This window comes from Ranitomeya variabilis, chromosome 5 (assembly GCF_051348905.1).
Source record: "Ranitomeya variabilis isolate aRanVar5 chromosome 5, aRanVar5.hap1, whole genome shotgun sequence".
Taxonomy (NCBI): Eukaryota; Metazoa; Chordata; class Amphibia; order Anura; family Dendrobatidae; genus Ranitomeya; species Ranitomeya variabilis.
In genome coordinates this window covers 205,283,531-205,304,806 of record NC_135236.1, presented here as the reverse complement: position 1 = coordinate 205,304,806, position 21,276 = coordinate 205,283,531, and the positions used below count along the sequence as shown (strand labels likewise).

The 21,276-nt window shown below is 42.9% G+C and overlaps 1 protein-coding gene across 2 annotated transcripts in view; it reads right to left on the bottom strand.

The window, feature by feature from the left end:
* The window catches only part of DMXL2 (Dmx like 2), a 174,319-nt gene that overhangs the window by 135,295 nt on the left and 17,748 nt on the right, over positions 1 to 21,276 (bottom strand). For both annotated transcript variants that reach the window (XM_077263739.1, XM_077263740.1), the window contains exons 2-6: positions 7,948 to 8,073; positions 6,232 to 6,306; positions 5,106 to 5,184; positions 3,051 to 3,204; positions 343 to 409 (exon numbers count right to left, since the gene is read on the bottom strand). In XM_077263739.1, the coding sequence (XP_077119854.1) occupies positions 343 to 409; positions 3,051 to 3,204; positions 5,106 to 5,184; positions 6,232 to 6,306; positions 7,948 to 8,073 (501 nt within the window). The remainder of the gene's footprint in view (positions 1 to 342; positions 410 to 3,050; positions 3,205 to 5,105; positions 5,185 to 6,231; positions 6,307 to 7,947; positions 8,074 to 21,276) is intronic.

Below are 21,276 nucleotides of genomic sequence, written 5' to 3'. Positions count from 1 at the left end.
TAGAGGAAAACAACCAAATCTGGCATTGCTAAGCTGCGAAGATATGCATGTTATCATTATGTTTTATTTATCTTCATTTTACCACCGTTTTCCCAGAGAAATAAAGAGAAGGCAATTCTATGAGAATTACAGTACCACTTTAAGATATAGGCAAGCAAATTACTCAGAGGAAAAGCGTACACTATCGGAGATGCAAAGAAAATCGGAGAAGCACTGAAAATAGAAGAATATTTTTTTTACATTTTGTTTGTAAAAAGAACAGCGTTAGAGAGATATCACACGTTTAGTCGCCTACTTTCTGAACAGTGACCTTTGATGAACGACATGCCAGAGATCTCTTACCTTCCCTGCAGTCGCAAAGTATTCGCCATCTGGGGACCATTTCATCAGAAGCACGGGCACTGCAGTTCTGTGAGCAGAGACGTTAAATATTCATGGGCATGGTCTGCCGTTTTGCAACATATGTAAATTAGATCAATAAATAAAGAAAGCTTGCTTGTTATAGCGGGTGATTAATCATTTATGCTACAACCTAAATGATGGATGGGAAATTATTTTAGTGTGGTGCAGTATGAGGTCAAGTATAAAGCGGATTAGGAAAACTGCTCTGACAATAAATTGGCCCCAGTTCTCGCCCATGCACAGCATTTCTCCAAAATGTCACAGTTGGGGTACTTTGTCCTGAATTCCTTTCTTCCAATATCCTCCTCGTGTTATGCAAGGACGTTGCAGTTCCTATGGAGCACATACATGTTTTACATTCACCCCATCTAAATTCCTGACCTATGTCTGGTCTAGTATGGTCAAAAGTCAAGGATCAACAATCCTAAATCCTCTAAGTCACCAATTATAAGCCCTGCATGTAATCACAAGGACATCTCAATATAGATTCCAGGCTTCACTGCAGCCATGCCGCAGCTTTAGTGTAAGGCTATGTTCACACATTGTGTTTGTGCTGCGGTTTTTTTATGCAAATTAAAAGCTGCTTTTTACAGTACCATAAAAAACCATGAGATTTCAGAAATCTCATGCACACACATTGGGTTTTTTTTCTGACTGAATTGGAAAACCGCTGCACGCCACTTTCACCATTTTTGCAGCATCTTTTCACACACAGAAAGCAATAAGTGCAAAAATGCCGCAAAAACACCAAAAAAAAGTTGGCATCCGTTTTTGCTGCATTTTTAGTACAAAAAAAAACAGGCACAAGATGCGAAACCCATTTATTGTTGTGATTTTCTCAAGTGTAAACTATAATGTCTTGGTGTCCTCACCCCAGCATGGCAGTTAGGATTAGTACAGTTTGATTAAATTAGTGATATGTGTTAAAGTAAACTAAGCCCGACCAATGGGCGAAATTCAACAATACCTGACCAATTTAAGGGCTGACAAATGTGGGAAAGTAAACAGTGCTCAGCCTACAAAATGCTCTGCTAATGTCTTCGGTAAACTACTCTGGACCAATTTAATTCACTCCCGCTGTTGTTACATTTGCAATTGTGTATTTTTCCGTGAACTCATAAACCTTTTTGTTCTGAATAGTCACTAATTTTTTTCCGACATAAAAATCTTTTTCTACAAAAAATTTAATCAAATTGCTTTTTTTTTTCAAAAAATGTTTGATTTTTTCACATATGAAACGCAGAGTATAATACGCAGCATTTTTTTTTTGGCAACCTTTTTACTTGTGTGTTTCATTCATTTATTAAAATGGGTGAAAAGAACTGCAGAAATTTGGAAAGAATTGACATAATGCGCCTTTGGCAGAAACAAAGCAGCAGGGTGCAAAAGAGGCACAAAAAAAAAAAAATCAGTGTGAATGGGATTTCAGAAATATTGAATATGCAAGTACTGTAAACTGCATTTTATGCACAAAAAACGCTGCGCAAAAAACACAGCAAAAACGTGTGAACATGCTTTAACAGTCAATAAAAGATTCCTTACCAGGAACAATATTAGTAGTAGGCTTTATTATTCTTTATCACTGCTGCAAAAAATGTAGTTAGTTCAATCCTACAGGAATACCAATGACAGACATCCAAAGTATGGGGACATCTCTGCTGCGTGACCGGCAATAAACTGTTGCTCCACTACTTTATACTGGTGACTTGTCTTGCGGTGGCGGTCCAACACTGGTCACGGAGAACAATCAGCTGCTCTCAGTGCCAGTGGCCAGAAGTTAGCAGTTGTGGAGCTGAACAGCACAGCCCCGTGAACTGTGCAGTGGCCACTGCCGATCCACTCCCATTAACCTGAACAAGGGTGGATTTGCCGTAACCGGACAGCGGCCACTACACAGTTGATGTAGCCGAGCGGTTCAGCTCTGCGATTACTAACATCCAGTCGCTACCAGCATGAAGAACAGCTAATCTCTGTGTTTGCCGGGTGGCAGACCCCCACCAGTCTGATATTGATGACCCAACTCTAGCATAGGGCATCAATGAAAAAACAATGGAGCAGCCTATCAAATGATGCCGTTCCGTGAAGGCACTAGAGTTTGGACTGCATCACTGCAGGGGGTTAATATACATTACTGATTCTCCGCTAAACCTTACAGATGGCATTACATGTATATGTGAGATGTGATCTGGCATCCCTGGTCTAACATACTAAAATTGATTCAGATTATGTGTTTCCATTGCATCAAACACCGAAATTATACAGTATACGATTTAGTGTCGAGGAGCTTCTTACTTCAAGCACTTTATAACATGACAAAGGACTGGGTTGGCTTCAAACAAACAAAAACTTGGAAAGATAATAAAAAAACATGGGGCAGTCTGAAATGGCCAGTTTCACTCATTAGGAAAGTTTTGGGCAGGATTCCTTCTGAACCTGTGCTTCGGTAAGTTTGTCCCAGCACACGCTCCATTCCACCTACCAGGACAGCATAATATACGGGATCAGCCCAGGCACACATGTATATACCGCACCTCATTCATGGAGGATGTTAGACTAGGGACACGTTATATCACATAAGAAATGACATCTGTAACCGTAGAACATGTTCAGGACCGCCGCTGCATGACCAAAGCCTCTTCTCAACTTACTTGCATTGCCAGATACAGTTCCAGTCATTCAGGGCAGGGTGAACTTTATCCTCTACGACGTCTCTGTCAAGATCATCCTCATCCTCTTCTAGAATATCACTGGAAGGTGGTGCCCATAATTGCAAGTAATCAGTGGCTGTCAGCAGTCTGTTACCTGCAGATTATCCATCATTATAGAGATAGCAAGAAAGATCTGTAAACTCCGGGCCGAGCAAAATTACATTATTTATTTTATTGTACATCATCAAATGCCTTAAAGTGAACTCGTCAGCCGATCCATGCTGGGCGACCCACGGGCAGCATGAATCAGAGACCGGCTGCTGCATTATAATAATCTCTAATCACTGCAATGTTTCAAGGAAAACAAGGCTGAAAACACGGCTGGAGACGAGGAGACTCATCCAAGAGGCAGGGCCCCATTAGCTTATCCCCCACAGCTAAATTGGCAGGTTTTTGGCCATACAACACCTACGACGACACTTGGCAGTCTTGGTGACAAGGCAGGGAGAAGTTGGCAAGGACATGCCTCTTGGACTAGCCACTGGGCGAAATTTCAACCATGTATTTCTCTGAACATTTCATGGTTGCAGAGATATTTGTAATTTAGGAGCTTGATTCATGTTCCCCATGGTTCGGGCAGCATGGATCAGATGACCATGTCGCTTTACACTTTCCCTTGATTATGTCATCCACAATTGACATGTACTTATTTACAAGTAATCTTCTTTAACACAGCATCTGCAAAACTACCGCCCTCTGCTCCTGTACAGCACACGTACCTAGCAGGATCCATGCACCCCAGAAGTATCGCTAATAAAGGGCCCTACAAGAGTGGCTTCACTTTCTGGACTATTTTCCTAAATTGAAGACGTTGTGCACTACTAGGACAACCCATTCTCATACTCCCCTCCCGTCCAGGCGTCATTCCCGCGGTGTCAGCAATCGCTCTCCCTGGGACTCCTGTGCAGTTGCTATGACACATGACCCCGTCACCGAATCAGCGCTGGCGTCATTGTCCCCGCCTCCCGACAAACTGAACATGAAGAGGAAGTCCGGGCTGCAGCTGCTCTCTGACTTCCTCTTCATGTTCAATTTGTCCAAAGGCGGGAACAGTGACATCAGTGCTGATTGGGCGCCGGGGTCATGTGTCACAACAAGTGCATGAGCCACAGAGAGAGCGAGTGCCGACACCGCGGGAACAGCATCGGCATGGGAGGGGAGTATAAGCATTTTCATTTTATTGGGAACAAGCGTGGGGTATGAGAAGGAGTTGTCAAAGTTGTCCGGTTCGGTTAACTGAGTTAATGATGAGGTATTTTTCCCCCCACATTTTATTACCACCATTTTGGGGCACATATACGTTATTGATTAGGATTTTTTTTCTTTTTTAAGGAGAAGGCGAAAATGCACAAAAACTATTATTCTACTATTGATATTTGCAGTCTCTTTTATATCATTTTCCGTGCAGTAAATCTGTCAAGCTATCATCATTCTATGATTCGGTATCAATGCAGCAAATAAGGGCTCATTCACACATCCGATTTTCATGTAAGAGTGCTATCCTTGTTTTTCACAAATAGCACCCGTACCTGTGATAGCCAAAGGGCCATTCTCAAGTCTGTGATTTATCCTGGACCGAGCAGTTAGTGAAAAATCGTGGAGACTAGTCCGATTTTGATCAGAGGGTCGGATCAAAATCAGCAATGCAAATCAATGGGTCTGCAAAAAATATATATTTTCATGGACTCTCAGAGAGGAAATAGCAGAGAACCTTTTTTTTTCCTTAAATTTCTCCACGTACAAGTAAACGGGTGACACTAATCAAACTCTGATCAGAGTCATCACAATAATCAATCCATTATTCTTGTACGCGAGAAAATTAGTAGTCTGAATGGGCCCTAACACATATAGAATTTTGATTACTGAGCATCTTTAAGTCCCCTCCCCCAGGTAAGCAAGAAGGGAAAAAATACTAACTATGCAGATTGCTATCAACACTAGATCAAGAAATAGCAATAAATCCAACTCCGCCAGTAAACATGGAGCCTTACTTACCCTGAGGGTCCCAAGCCAAATTAAAGGTCACAGAATTGAGGAAAAACTGACCCATCCTAATCCATTGATATTTAAGTTGCTACAAGATAAAAAAAATATAGATATATTTCATGTTAATATTCATATATGATGTTTTCTACTTTATTTGGCGCGAACATGATTTCTGACTTTTTGTGCAGTTCACAACAAAAACTAGTAGAAATTGCTTATAAATAAGGAGAAATGTTCAAAAGCTGCAAAAACAGAAATATGGAATAACGGCCGAGCCGTGATGCTAACTAACCACGAGTATGTGAAAGAAATAACGACTGAGAATTACAGGCATCACAAATGGCAGGATTGCCACCTACGATGTTAGACTAAGACCATCCGTGTGTTACAGGAGGAAATAAATCAGCAAAAGTATTTTAAAGCAAAAAATCAAGTAAATGGTGGATATTAAAAAACCCTCAGAAATAAAGAGGGGGCTGCACATTGGAAGAACCCAGAAAGAAAGAGTTAAAAGGAGGGCACCTGTTATTTAACTATATGTTAGGGGAAAAGCTCAGAGAGGCCCGGCGCCTGCGCACTGCAGTACTTTACTCCGCCCTCAACAGGGCAAATCAGTACGCCTGTGCAGGAGCACCGATGCCGAGGAGCGATGAAGCACGCAGGAGGGCGGCGTCCCAAGAAGATGGAAGACACCGGACCTGCAACACCCGTCGGACCGGACCACACCGGACCACCCCCCCGGGTGAGTATGATATAACTTATTTTCTTCTCTTGCAGGTTGGACCAAGGGTAGATACACAGCATTATAGAATACTGTAGATAAGCCCTGAAAGGCAGTGGCCACATCTTATAGCAGCAAAATCTGCTGACAGGTTCCCTTTAAGAAACAGTGGGATTGTTTTAATGTGTAATGCTCTTTAAAAGGGATGAATGAAAGTGTCTTGGATCCGGACACTTAAGCCTCTAGTACCAGCACCATTATCAGGGGTACTTTACTGCAAAATACTGCGACTATGCCTGACCCCTCTAGTAACAAAACATTATTTTCTGCACCAACACTTTATTATCACATGAATAAAAAGGTGAATTCTACCATACTGAAAAAAGAAAAATGTCACAATATATTGCTACTTACGCTGTTCCTTTTGTACGAGTTTGTTGTAGCAAGTGGTTCAAATATACAAACAGTGTTACCATAAGAAGCAGCAATCTGAAAGAGAAAAATCAGATGTACCACAAGGAAAAAGTCAGAATCGTATCTGATTATATTTATACCTTCTTTCTGCCCATGGGGTAATGAGGATGAATTTTCCACATCGTATTCCTACCAGGGATAAGTAGCTGTCTTATGTACCTCTAAGGGTAAGTTTCCATGGTCAGGAAGCGGCAGCGCTTTGGATGCAGCTCATGATCGCTCTGTCCATAGAGCTCCCAGCTTTTCAACGCAGGTGATTCCGCATATGATTATTGAACAGTGCGCAATCACCACGCTCAATACAAAGGACGGTGATATTTATCTTGCAGAGACGGAGCATTTCCGCAAGATAAATAGAGATGCTGCAGTCTGGAAAGACGTGCCACATGTTCGTCTCTGCAGGGAAGCCGGAGGCGTCCCTGCACGCACAGTGGAGATGGGAGGTCTTCAAAACCCATCCACTATGTTGTAACATCTGGACGCTGCGGGTTTGACGCTGCAGATGTACGCAGCGTCAAACCCGCAGCGTTTACGGACCATGGAAACACACCCTTATCGCCTTTCCTTTACTGAAAAAGCACACTTTTTTTTTTTTACCAAACTGACCATGCTTATTAAAGAGAACAATTGGCCATGTTACAGATTTTTGAATAGTCTGTGCCTCAAAATGTTTGCCAAAATGTAAAAAATACCAACAATAGTGTTTAGTCTCCAACTTTTGGACTTAACGAACAATAGAGAGACAATATGCACCAATTTTTTCACAAATCTATGCCTGGTTATAGGAGGTGTAGATTTATTTTTAATTAATTTACAAGAGTCCAAAAAGTGCCAAATGAATTAGAGCAGATCTGTTACTAGATTTCACAACAGAAACTACACACATGATATTGATTTGTTAAACCTGATGAGACTAATGTACTTACCTTGAAAACCATGTCAGAATGGCTGTATAATCCTCATATCAAGATATACATTAGTGCAGCTATAGAATATAATAGTTCCTGAGTGTAAACATATTCAGTCTTTGCCCATCGAGCCTGATTAATAGTGGCATCTGGTACCGAGCAGTGTGAGATCGAGACACTAAGGAGCTGTCAGACACACTAAGTGGGCGGAGATTCAGTTTAAACGGATTATACAGCCATTCTGACGAGGATATTCAAAGTAAATACACCAGCCTCATCAGGTGGAAGAATCTATACAGTTAGTATTCTGAAATATGGCGATAGAGCTAATTGAGGTGGAATGTAGAAAATAATATATATGGCTTGCGTACCCAATGTTATAGATAGGGTTCGCAGGACGCATGCCGATGTAGGCGGAGCTGAAGGAAGAGGCGCGGCAGAGGGCGGGGCTTAACGGAGGACCTACGCAGCCCTTGTCCGCAAATGTGAAACCAGCCTTACATACTGTAGTTTTTTAAGCGGATCCGTGCAGTCATTACATTATGTCATCAAGTTGCACTCACTTTCCTAAATTGTATTTTGACAGCCGCTGCGACAACCTGTGACCTTACTACTGAGGTTTGTAGATTGGGGGCACCATTCCATGTAACTGGAATCAATTAGTCACAATGCAGTAATCCTGGCAGCGGAATCAATGCGCTCCACCTTCTACAGTCAGCCATACATGACACTCGGCAGAGGAGCTTACCCGGCCTTGCTGTTGGGAACACTCCACACAGCTGACTTGGATATTTCCATGTTTAGCACCAGGGATAATCTGAACACACTCAAAGTCATGTGCGAGTACAACAATATCACAGCCGGATCCGTAGGCCTGCAGACAAAAATATATAGAGAAAAAGCCAGTAAGCACAAGAAATACTCCAAAGACAAAGAACAGAAAATGAAATGTGTGAGAACAGATTATGTTATATTCTTATAGTCGGTAACATGATATCCAGATGTGAATGTGTGCGCAGTATGAGAATAAGTAACCAATAGCACCATATAAAGAGAGAAGATACAAGAAATATAGAAATGACTGGGAGGGAGATTGCGCCAGGCGTATCTCAGCGGTGATTATTGGGAGAAGCCAATCACTGGACTCTCCGCCTGACTAAGGGCCTGGGCACACAATGCACATTTGTTGCATTTTTTTTTTCTTTCTGTACAGATCTGTCACTAATCTGAAGAATTTCTTGATGCCGGCAAAGTGAATGAGAATCATTAAGTCTCAAGCACACGTTTCTTATTTGTGACTTGCAGATTTGGTGTTTTTGCTGCAGATTTCACCCATACTAATGAGAGGGGAAAATTTGCACCAAAAAAAAAATGCAGCAACAAGCTCCTATTTTATATTGTTTCTTTCCTGCCTGCTAAGAGATGCAGAAATGGTGCACTGAATATGTAATGTGTGCACATACCCTATAGGGCTTATAGGAAGAACCCTGATAAACTCTCCCATGGCTCCCGCCTCTCCTGTGACTGGTAATTTTGTGAGGAGACAGCGAACTGCTGAGAGCTGATTTACTGTATAAAGAAATAAAAAAAAATAAAATAAAAAAAAAAAAAGCTAACACCGGCAAAAAAATAAAATAAAAATAAATACCACACTCACTATAAGCCATAATACGCAGCTTGCACAATAGTTACAGTTGAAATTGCAACAGCAAGAAGAAAAAGAAGGAAATTATGGGAATCACTGGATGGACAGACATGTTACAAATATGCAAATGATGGAAAAAAATGAAACACATTTGGCATGTTATCTATGAGGTTATTACAAGGGAACAGTCATGTAAAATAAGGCTAAGTTCACACTGCGTTAGCAGCAGCCCGTTCAGCACATACGCTAACGCGCTGCTGCTAGCGCAAGTGCCGGCGTTTGCATCCCGCTAGCGCAGATAGAGCTAGCAGAGCTCTATCTGCGCTAGCAGTGACGGACCCGGAAACGCTGCAGCCCGTGTCCCAGGGTCCGTCACTCAGTGACGGCACATCGCTAGCGCACGCCCATTGTGGGCATGCGCTAGCGATGCGTCCGCCATTGCATTCAATGGCGGCGTTAACGGACTACGTTACACCGCATTATGCCGCGGCGTAACGTAGTCCGTTAAACGGGTCACACTAACGCAGTGTGAACCTAGCCTAACAATTAAACTGCAGATATAGGGTTAATATGTAAGTTATAGGCTATGTGCACACGTAAGAAAAGAGGTGCAGAATTTTCTGCAGAAAATCCGCAGCTCCTGGCAGAATCCACAGCAGCCGATTTGCCGCGATTTTTATGCGGATTTTGTGCATTTTTTATGCGGAATTGCTGCAGATTTTCTGCGGATTTTGCCACTGCGGATTTTTAACATGGAGGGGTGCAGAAACGCTGCAGATCCGCACAAAAGAAGTGACATACACTTCTTTGAAATCCGCAGCAATTCCGCACCGTCTGCACATCTTTTTTTTTCCCCCATTAACTAACATTATACTGTACATCACAGTGCAGATCTGCAGCGTTTCTGCGCGGTAAAATTCGCTGCGGATCCACAGCAAATCCGCACCGTGTGCACATAGCCATAGTGGTGTGACATTGCCAATAGATGCTACTGAGCAGCCGGCGCCATTTTGAGAATTTTTTTTTGTTTTTTTCGGAATAAATGTACAGTATATCACTAAATAAAATACTTTAACACACAAACAATGGAGAAGTACACTTCAACTGTGAGAGACAAAATCTAAAAATAAAATCCAGAAAATCACATTGCTTCATTTTTATGTAATTAAATTGCATTTTATTGCATGAAATAAGTATTTGATCACCTACTAACCAGCAACAATTCTGGCTCTCACAGATACGTTAGTTTTTCTTTAAGAAGCCCTCCTACTCTGCATTATTTGCACCTGTTTGAACTCGTTATGTGTATGAAAGATATCTGTCCACACAATCAATCACACTCCAACCTCTCCTCCATGGCCAAGACCAAAGAGCTGGGACAGTAGACCTGCATAAGGGGGGGGGGGTGGGCTACAAAACAATAGGCAAGCAGCTTGGTGAGAAGGCACCAACTGTTGGCACAATTATTAAAGGGAACCTGTCACCCTCAAAATGGAAGATGAGCTAAGCCCACCAGCATCAGGGGCTTATCTACAACATTCTGTAATGCTGTAATGTAATGCTGTAATGCCGATGTATCCTGAAAGATGAGAAAAAGAGGTTAGATTATACTCACCCAGGGGCGGTCCGAGGGGCGTCGTGGTCCGGTCCGGGCCTCCCATCTTCTTACGATGACGTCCTCTTCTTGTCTTCACGCTGCGGATCCTGCGCAGGCGTACTTTGTCTGCCCTGTTGAGGCGCAGGCGCCGGGAAAGGTCAGAGAGGCCTGGCGCCTGCGCACTGCAGTACTTTGCTCTGCCCTCAACAGGGCAAATGAGTACGCCTGCGCCGAAGCCGCAGCGTGAAGACAAGAAGAGGACGTCATCCTATGAAGATGGGAGGCCCCGGACGGCAACTCCCATCGGACCCGAACAGAACCGGGACCGCCCCTGGGTGAGTATAATCTAACCTCTTTTTCTTACCTTTCAGGTTACATCGGGGGCTTATCTACAGCATTACAGAATGCTGTAGATAAGCCCCTGATGCTGGTGGGCTTAGCTCATCTTCCATTTTGGGGGTGACAGGTTCCCTTTAAAAAAATGGAAGAAACACAAGATGACTGTCAATCTTCCTCAGTCTGAGGCTCTATGCAAGATCTTGCCACGTGGACTAAGGAAGATTCTATGAAAGGTCAGGAATCAGCCCAGAACTACATGGGAAGACCTGGTCAATGACCTGAAGAGAGCTGGGACCACAGACTCAAACATTACCATTCGTAACACACTACGCCGTAATGGATTAAAATACTGCAGGGCACGCAAGGTCCCCCTGCTCACACCAGCACATGTCCAAGCCCATTTGAAGTTTGCTAATGACCATCTGGATGATACAGAGGAGGCATGGGAGAAGGTCATGTCGTCAGAGGAGACCAAAATAGAACTTTTTGGTATCAACTCCACTCTCCGTGTTTGGAGGAAGAAGAAGGATGAGTACAACCCCAAGAACACTGTCCCAACCGTGAAACATTGTGGGGGAAACATCATACTTTGGGGCTGCTTTTTTGCAAAGAGGAAAGGACAACTGCACCGGAGTATGGATGGGGTCATGTATCGCGAGATTTTGTCCAACAACCTCCTTTCCTTCCCTTAGTTAGCGCGTTGAAGATGGGTCGTGGCTGAGTCTTGTAGCATGACAATAAACCAAAACACACAGCCAGGGCAACTAAGGAGTGGCTCCTTAAGAAGCATTTCAAGGTCTTGGAGTGGCCTAGCCAGTCTTCAGACCTGAACCCAATAGAAAATCTTTGGATGGAGCTGAAACTCAATATTGCCCAGCAACAGTACAGAAACCTGAAAGATCTGGAGAAGATCTGTATGGAGGAGTGGGCCAAAATCCCTTCTGCTTTGTGTGCAAACTTGGTCTAGAACTACAGGAAACATCTGACCTCTAATTGCAAACAAAGTTTTCTTTACCAAATATTAAGTTTATTTATTGCTTTTCTATTGCGTCAAATACTTATTTCATGCAATAAAATGCAAATTAATTAAGTAAAAATAATACAATGTGATTTTCTGGATTTTGTTTCTTAAGATTCTGTCTCTCACAGTTGAAGTGTACCTACGATAAAAATAACAGACCTCTCCATTCTTTGTAGGTGGGAAAACTTGCAAATAGGGAGTGTATCAAATACTTATTTTTCCCACTGAATATATGTGTTCCAAGCATTGGAATCGAAGGTGAATATACCAAACGCTCACTTTGAGTACCCCAATAACTGGCCTAGTAGGGAAAACAATCGAGGCCACGTCCATCACTCATCAGTTAACTGTGTAATTGTCCTGACGATTGGCGGTTAGCGGAGTTGTGTCCCCTGACACTATTGCAAGAAAAGTACTGGATTTTTCATACAGCAGCAAATTAGAAAAACATATTTGCTACAAATTAAAACTTCCATGTTGGTGTAAAGTGGAGGGATCAAAATCACTAATTCTTATGCACTAAGGCCAAAAGTAACCGTGAAGGAGCTGCAGAGTTCTGAAGCAGAGACTGGGGTATCTGTCCATACAACCACAATAACTTGTACACTTCATAGAGGTGTACAGAAAAAAGTCTTTACTTACACACAAACATTGTAAGGCTCATTTTGAGTTTAACAAAAGACATGTGGGAGACTCCCCAAATGTCTGGAGGAAGGTGCTGGTCAGATGAGACCAAAATTGAACTTTTTGGCCACCAAGATAAACACCATGTCTGGCACCAAATTAACACAGCTAATCACCTCAAGAACATCATCCCCACAGTGAAATATGGTGGTGGAAGCATCTTTTTGTGGGGATGTTTTTCAGCAGCAGGGACAGGGAAAATGGATGGTGCGAAATACAGGAATTTTCTTGCTGGACAATGACCCAAAACATACTGCTGAAGCAAATCTTTAGCTGGAAGGAGCTGGAGCAGTTTTGCATGGTGGAATGGCAAAAATCCCAGTGGAAAGCTCACAGAGACTTATCCAAAGCGACTTGCAGCTGTAAGTGCCACAAAGGGGGGCTCTACAAAAAACTGACTAAAGAGGGATGAATAGTTCTATGCACACTGAAGTTTTCAGTTGCTTTGTCCTATTTGTGGTTTGCTTCACAATAAAAAGAAAACCAAATGTTCACAGTTGTAAGTGTCACAGCACTGTTGCAGGATATCCCGGTGTTAGAGGTTCTGTTCCTATCCCTAAAGTTAGGAGCGCCCTAGCTATCCCAGCTCCCTGGATTACTTGTGATGGTGAAGATGCCATGCCTTTCTGAGCGCCTAAATCATCTGTCTGCTCTCCCACCCAGGAAAGTGGGGAGTTGTAGTGTATTAAAATACACAAACTAGACTAACAAGGGAAGACGTATAGGGATAAATGAAAAAAAAAAAACAATCATACAAATATGCACTCACAAACAACAGAGTGGAACACCAGGAAGCAAAGGAAGGAAAAAACAAATAGAAGAGGATGATATGCACACAGACATATCACCAAGCAACAGTCTTCCAAACAACACTCCAAACACCTCCAACTCCAGAACCAGGCAGTATGAAAGTGACACTGGAAATTCCTGATTGCCAGAGGAGAATATATAAAGCAGAGGGGAGTGGCCAACACTTAACAGCTGAGACCATCAAAGCAGGAAAGCTCCAGGGAGATCCCACCTGAACAGATTAACCCCAGCACTGCTAGCAGAAACCTGCTTATTAGTGCAGGAGTATGTGAAATCAAGATACTATAGTCTTCTGACCCCTCTCTGTTGCGGTAAACCCACGCGGTAAACCCACGCGGTAAACCAAAACTTTTTCTCCACTCATGGTTAGTGGTTGAGTGAAGCCATTTATTGCTTCTGTCACGGCTCCTGCGCAGGCGTACTGATTTGCCCTGTTGAGGACAGAGTAAAGTACTGTAGTGCGCAGGTGCCAGGAAAGGTCAGAGGGGCCCGACGCCTGCGCACTGCAAGGAAGAGGACGTCATCGCATGAAGATGGGAGGTGCCGGACCCGGACCGCGACGTCCATCGCACTCGGACCGCTCCTGGGTGAGTATAATCTAACTTGTTATTCTTATCTTTCAGGTTACATCGGGGGATTATCTACAGCATTACAGAGGTGATGAGGTGACAGGTTCCAGGTTCCCTTTAAGTGATTAAAAAAGTACATTTGACATAGGGCAAACACATGGAAGGATTAGGGCAGATTGGATGTTTACAGAGACATAGGACAGTTTAGCTTACTAATGAAATCAAAATGAGACTTAAAGGGGTATTCTGAGAATTGAGTTTTATGGCATATCACATTGCTCACAGATGTCAAGAACAAGATTGAGGAAGGGAGGCGCCTCTCCCACAATGATAAAGTAAGGAGCTGATTGTGGTTGTTCTTAGGAACTCTGACCCTCTGTACAGGTTATAGAGTGGAGGATGCATAGTATAGAAGTTGTTCGCTGTAAAACAAATTAACAGATGGCCTCAGGAGACTTGTGGTCAATAATTTATTTTATGAATGGTCCAGTGTTGTAAACACTTCATCTCAAGTTACATTTCTGGGATCATTATCAATCAGTTTATTTATATGAGAGTTACAGAATAATTCAATCAAGAGCTTGTAAGGTCAACAAGTCATTTTTTATGTAGAGTGGTGATAAACAACGATGCATGGATAGGTGGATGGATGATATACTCTCCTATGTTTGATATAGAAAAGTACAAGACACAAAAAAAATAAAATAAAACTTGGCAGGAAACACAAATTGAAAACGCCAGTACACGATTAACGCCAAAGATTAACCCCTTTCCGACATCGGGCGTAATAGTACACCAATGTCAGACTCCCCCTGTTTGCTGCGGGCTCCGGAGCTGAGCCCGCACCTTTTTGGGCACATGAGAGCTGATCTATACAGCTAACATGTGATCGCAACAGCCACGGGTGGAATTGTGATCCAACCACGACTGTCAACTAGTTAAATGCCGCTGTCAATCTGACAGCGGCGTTTAACTAGCGCTTACCGGAAGTGTGTCACTAAACCCGCCCATCAGTGATCCCGTCACATGATTGCGGGTCACCGATGGATCGGCATGACAACTAGTGGTCTCCAGCAGACCTCTATGGTTGTCACAGCCAGACTGCTATGAGCATTTCTGCTACATACAAGCGAACTAATCATCTCCTGCATGTAGCAGAGCAGATCATACAATATTTAAAAAAAAAATATAAAAGTTCAAATGACCCCTCTTTCGCTCCATTCAAAATAAAACAATAAAAAAAAATATATATACACATATTTAGCATCACTGCATTCGGAATAGCCCTATCAACATAAAAAGAGAATTAACCAGACTGTTGAACGGCATAGCGAGAAAAAAAAAAAGTAAAAATGCCAGAATTACGTTTTTTTTTGTCGCTGCAACATTGCATTAAAATGCAATAACGGGAGATCAAAAGATTATACCATTTTGGTGCAGATACAATTAAAAACGTCAGCTCTGCACACAAAAAAGGAGCCATCACCCAACCCTAAGAAAATGGAGACGCTACGGGTATCGGAAAATGGCCCAATTTTCTTTTTTAACAAACTTTGGAATTTTCTTTCACCACTTAAATAAAAAAGAAACTAGACATGTTTGGTGTCTATGAACTCGTATTGACCTGGAGAATCATAGGGGCAGGTCAGCTTTAGCATTAAGTGAACATGGTATAAAAACCCAAAAAAACAACTGTGGTATTGAACTTTTTTGTAATTTCACCGCACTTGGAATTTTTTTCCTATTTTCCAGTACATGATATGTTAAACTCAATGGTGACTTTCAAAAGTACAACTCATCCCCCAAAAAACAAGCCCTCACATGGCCATATTGACGGAAAAATAAAAAAAGTTATGGCTCTGGGAGAAGGGGAACAAAAAACGAAAATGCAAAAACAAATACCTCTGGCCGTTAAGGGATTAATGCCGTATTCCGAGCTCAGACCATGATTCATAGACATATGGAGGCTGTCCAGTTTGTTCAGGAGACCCGCGGACAGTGCCGTGCCGGGACCTTGACATACGGGTATTCAAATTATGCCTAAAGCAAATGGTGAAATTAGATGGCCTGCGATTTTAGACACCCTGGTCTCCACCTTGTCAGTGCTCACATGACTTTAGTGGATAAAAAGCCCATTTTATTCCCAGTTGTTTGTCTACAATGGCAAATTCAAGAAACCGGTCTATGAACAAATTCATACATGCAGATTTCTCAATCTGATATCCTAACTTGGACTTGACAGCCTCATATATGGGAGGCCCGCAGCCAGTCTGTGCATCAAATGGATGTGTGAATCTGGCCCAAGCAAAGCAGAATTGCTATTACCTCTTCATCATACACTTGGCACATCTGTCAGCAGCCGTATGCCACCGTCACTGAACAGAGTACATTCCTGTTGTAATTTAAGCCACTTTTTGGCACAAATTATGAGGCACTTGTAGGCCGCACTTGGCCATGCCCCTCCCTACTAAGCCACACAGCAGGTAAAGCTGCCGGTAGTGCTGTGAAAATAAGTAAATTGAAAAAATTATTTGTGATTTGTAGATTTGCTATCATTTTTCTAACATTTCAAGCAGTTCTATGTAATAAGAAACTAAGTAATGAAACGAGGCCATAATCTGTGCCATGGGCATTGTACAATGGTCGGGATGGGAGTTGTGTCCATCACTGACTGTCACACAAGTGATCCAGTGTCACTTATGTATTGATGTCACCTTTCCATGTAATCCTCCCTGTGAAGATGATGACTGCTGCAAAGTGATCTCTATAGAAAAGGAAGTTTGAGTTCAAAAGGACGTTTTTGGCTTAAAAGAAAGGACTGCAGACTGCTGTATGGCGACAGTGGGCACGGAATAATCGGCATAATTCTCCTGTAAGCAGGAAGTCACTCAACTGCATGCATGTGATTTGCAAACCATCACACCTTGTGGCTAGAAGGAAATCTGAAGGAGGCCTTAAGCCCCCGTCACACTAAGCGAGGTCGCTAGCGAGATCGCTGCTGAGTCACAAGTTTTGTGACGCAACAGCGACCTCAGTAGCGATCTCGCTATGCTTGACACGTAGCAGCGACCAGGCCCCTGCTGTGAGATCGCTGGTCGTGTCGGAATGGCCTGGACCTTTTTTTGATCGTTGAGGTCCCGCTGGGTAGCACACATCGCTGTGTTTGACACCTTACCAACGACCTCGTTGACTACAACGTCACACAGGACGTCCCTCATCGAGGTCTGAATCGTCATAATAGCTGCCATGTGACAGGGTCACAACGACCAACGACATCGTTGTACAGGTCGCTACAGGTCGCCGCATCGCTGCTGCGTCGTTGGGAAGATCTCACTGTTTGACATCTCAGCAGCGACCACATAGCGACGCAGCAACGATCCCTGACAGGTCGTATCGTTGTCGGGATCGCTTTAGCGTCGCTAAGTGTGACGGGGCCTTAACACTATATATAATTAACAAGGAGCTTTGTAAACATTACTTACCGTATCTTGTTCATTTGACGAGTTACAGCACCGTGTGTTCTTACTGGAAAGTGCACATTGTAAATTCAAACTAAAGGCAGCAAAACCACCAAGGAACATATATAGAAACAAGAAGGAAACACCGGTGAAACAAACCAGAATACATGTGATAAGCCTTAGATTCCTCTATGTACTTTTACTCTGACGACAACTTTACACCCCTTTGGGATTCTCTCAAGCAGTTTCATCAGGCCTGGAATGACTTTCCAGCAGTCTTGGAGCATTTGTTGCTTCTCTGCCTTCTGCGATCCAACTCATCCCAAACATGTCCATAGGGCTGAGGTTGTGTCACTTGACCTAGCACTCTATCCCTCTCTTCCTTGGTTACAGAGACCATACCCCCTATACAGCCTGGAGGTGTTTTGTGTCATTGTCCTGTTGCAACACAAATGATGGTCCCACAGAGCACAAATCAGATGGAATGTAATGTCAGTGCAGAATCCCATGGTAGCCATGCAGGGTATGTGTGCCTTGAATTTGGAATAAATCACTAATATTATCACCAGTAAAGCGGCTCTACACCATCACACCTCCTCCTCCAAGCTTCACAGTGGTCACCACAGACATAGAAACCATCCGCTCACTGTCTCCCACACAGACTAGTTGGTTATCAGAGGTACTTTCAATTTGTGCTTTAAGAAGTTAATCTGATGAACTTATCCTCTGCAGCAGAGGTAATTCTTGGTATTCCTTTCCTTTCATGAAGGCAAGTTTCATCATAATAATTTATGTTTTTTATGCCTGCACTTGAGGATACTATAAGGGTAAGTTCACACAGGGCGTTTTTGCTGCTTTTTTTTCTGAAGCAAAACCTGATCTTCTTGGCAGGAAAGAAGCGGTGTCAAAAACGCAGGTTTAGGTGCATTTTTGGTTGTGTATTTGGGGCATTTTGGTGCTTTTTTTTCCTCTTTGTCCATGCTAATGTCCTTGAATTTTCAGCAGCAAAAACACAGCAAATAATAATACCTGCGTTTTGCTGTGTTTTTTCAACACCCATTCAACTCAATGGGTGAAAAATGCTGAAAAAAACACAGCAAAAACGCTGAAAGAAGTGACATGCTCTATGTCCAAAAAAAGCAGCAAAGCACAAAATACTGATCACACAAAAAACAATGTGTGCGCATGGGATTTCTGAAATCTCATAGGCTTTGCTGGTACTGTAAAAAGCAGATGAAAATTAGCATAAAAACGCAGCAAAAACGCCCAGTGTGAACTTACCCTAAAGGTCCTAGCAGTTTTCCATACTTAATGACATGTCTTAAGATAACAATGGACTGAGGATTCTCTTCACTTCTGGTTTAGAACATTGTGGAATATGGTTCAGCACTGTATGAATCTGTATACCAACACTGCCTCTGTAAAACACACCTGATAGTTGCAAACACTTTAAATATCAGCAGATTCCATAAATTAATTCATGACAAGGAATATCTGCTCACGGGAAGCCTTTCCAGTTGACTACTCGAAGCTGCTTAACCCCTTAGTGACCGTCAATACATATTTTTACTGACCTGAGACATAAGCGACTAGCCTCCCCATACAGGTGACAATCCAGCAGCTGCCGGCTGTACACTAGAGCTGACAACTTGCTGCATCAGCCATGATCAATGTTGGCACCATCCATATCTGTTTAACCCCTCAGATGCTGCTGTCAATAATGACTATGGCATATAAATGGTTAACAGTGTGGGGGGGGCTCCCTCTTTAACCCCTTAGGCACCCTGAGTTAATGACTGTGCGGTCCTGATGTTTGCCATGGTAGTTTACGGACAAATAGCGACCTTAGAGACTCCGGGCTACAGCAGCCTGTATCACATCCGATGTGAGAGCATAGGATGAGTTAGGCTAATGACACTGTGCTGTGAGTGTGAACCGAGGGTCCTTGCTCTGCGCTCCGCTCGCATGAATCACTGCACAGGTGCGGAGGAGACTTCTCCTTCTCCTCTGCTGCTGGCAGGAATCGCACTGCACTCATGCAGACTTATATGGGTGCGTGCAATCTGAATGTGGCGTGCAAGCGCAGCAAGCTCCACTATTTTCCCTGTCTGATCGGAGCAGGAAAAAAAAAAGCCATTGAGAACAGTAGCATAGGATTAAATTGGTATGAATGCAATCTGATTTTTAATTGGATCGCGTTTGTCAGATTTAATCGCTAACCATGGTACCGCTGAAAACGTCATATTGTCCCTCAAAAACTGAGCCGCCATACAGCATCATCAGCAAAAAAATAAAAAAGGTATAGTCCTCAGAATAAAGCTATGCAAAAATAATTATTTTTTCTATTAAATAGTTTTTATCGTATTAAAGTGCCAAAACATAAAAAAATTATGTAATGTAAATGAGGTATCGCTGTAATCGTACTGACCCGAAGAATAAAACTGCTTTATCCATTTTACCAAACATGGAACGGTATAAACTCCCCCTCCCCCCAAAAGAAATTCATGAATAGCTGGTTTTTGGTCATTCTGCCTCACAAAAATCAGAATAAAAAGCGATCAAAAATGTCACATGCCCGAAAATGTTACCAATAAAAACGTCAACTCGTCCCGCCAAAAACAAGACCTCACATGACTCTGTGGACCAAAATATGGAAAAATTATAGGTCTCAAAATGTGGTACCGCAAAAAATATTTTTTGCAATAAAAAGTGTCTTTTAGTGTGTGACAGCTGCCAATCATAAAAATCCGCTAAAAACCCGCTATAAAAGTAAATCAAACCCCCCTTCATCACCCCCTTAGTTAGGGAAACATAAAAAAATTAAAAAAATGTATTTATTTCCATTTTCCGATTAGGGTTAGGGCTGGGGTTAGGGTTGGTGCTAGAGTTAGGGCTAGGGTTGGGCCTGCAGTTAGGGTCGGGGCCTGCAGTTAGGGTTGGGGCTAAAGTTAGAGTTTGGATTACATTTACGGTTGGGATAAGGGTTAGGGGTGTGGTTACGGTTATGGTTGGGATTAGGGTTAGGGGTGTGTTTGGGATAGGGTTTCAGTTAGAATTGGGGGTTTTCACTGTTCAGGCACATCAGGGGCTCTCCAAACGCGACATGGCGTCCGATCTCAATTCCAGCCAATTCTGCGTTGAAAAAGTAAAACAGTGCTCCTTCCCTTCCGAGCTCTCCCGTGCACCAAAAGGGCTTGTTCACACGTTCCTTTTTTTGCTGCGGATTTTTCAGCTGCGGATTTGGAAAAACCGCAGTGCAAAACCGCGGTGGTTTTCACTGCGGTTTTTTGTGCGGTTTCAACTGCGGATTCCACTGCGGGTTTCCAGCTGCACTTTCCTATTGGTGCAGGTGGAAAACCGCTGCGGAATCCGCAGAAAGAATTGACATGCTACTTCTTTTTTTCCGCAGAAAATCCGCGCAGTTTTTGTTTTCCATAGGGTAACATTGTACTGTACCCTGCATGGAAAACTGCTGCGGATCCGCAGCTGCAAATCCGCTGCGGATCCGCAGCAAAAACCGCAAAGTGTGAACATAGCCTAACAGGGGTTTACCCCAACATATGGGGTATCAGCATACTCAGGACAAATTGGACAACAACTATTGGGGTCCAATTTCTCTTGTTAACATTGGGAAAATAAAAATTTTGGGGGCTAAAAAAACATTTTTGTGGGAAAAAAATTAATTTTTATTTTCACGGCTCTGCGTTATAAACTGTAGTGAAACACTTGGGGGTTCAAAGCTGTCAAAACACATCTAGATAAGTTCCTTAGGGGGTCTACTTTCCAAAATGGTGTCACTTGTGGGGGGTTTCTACTGTTTAGGCACATCAGGGGCTCTCCAAACGCAACATGGCGTCCCATCTCAATTCCAGTCAATTTTGCATTGAAAAGTCAAACGGCGCTCCTTTCCTTCTGAGCTCTGTCATGCGCCCAAACAGTGGTTTACTCCCACAT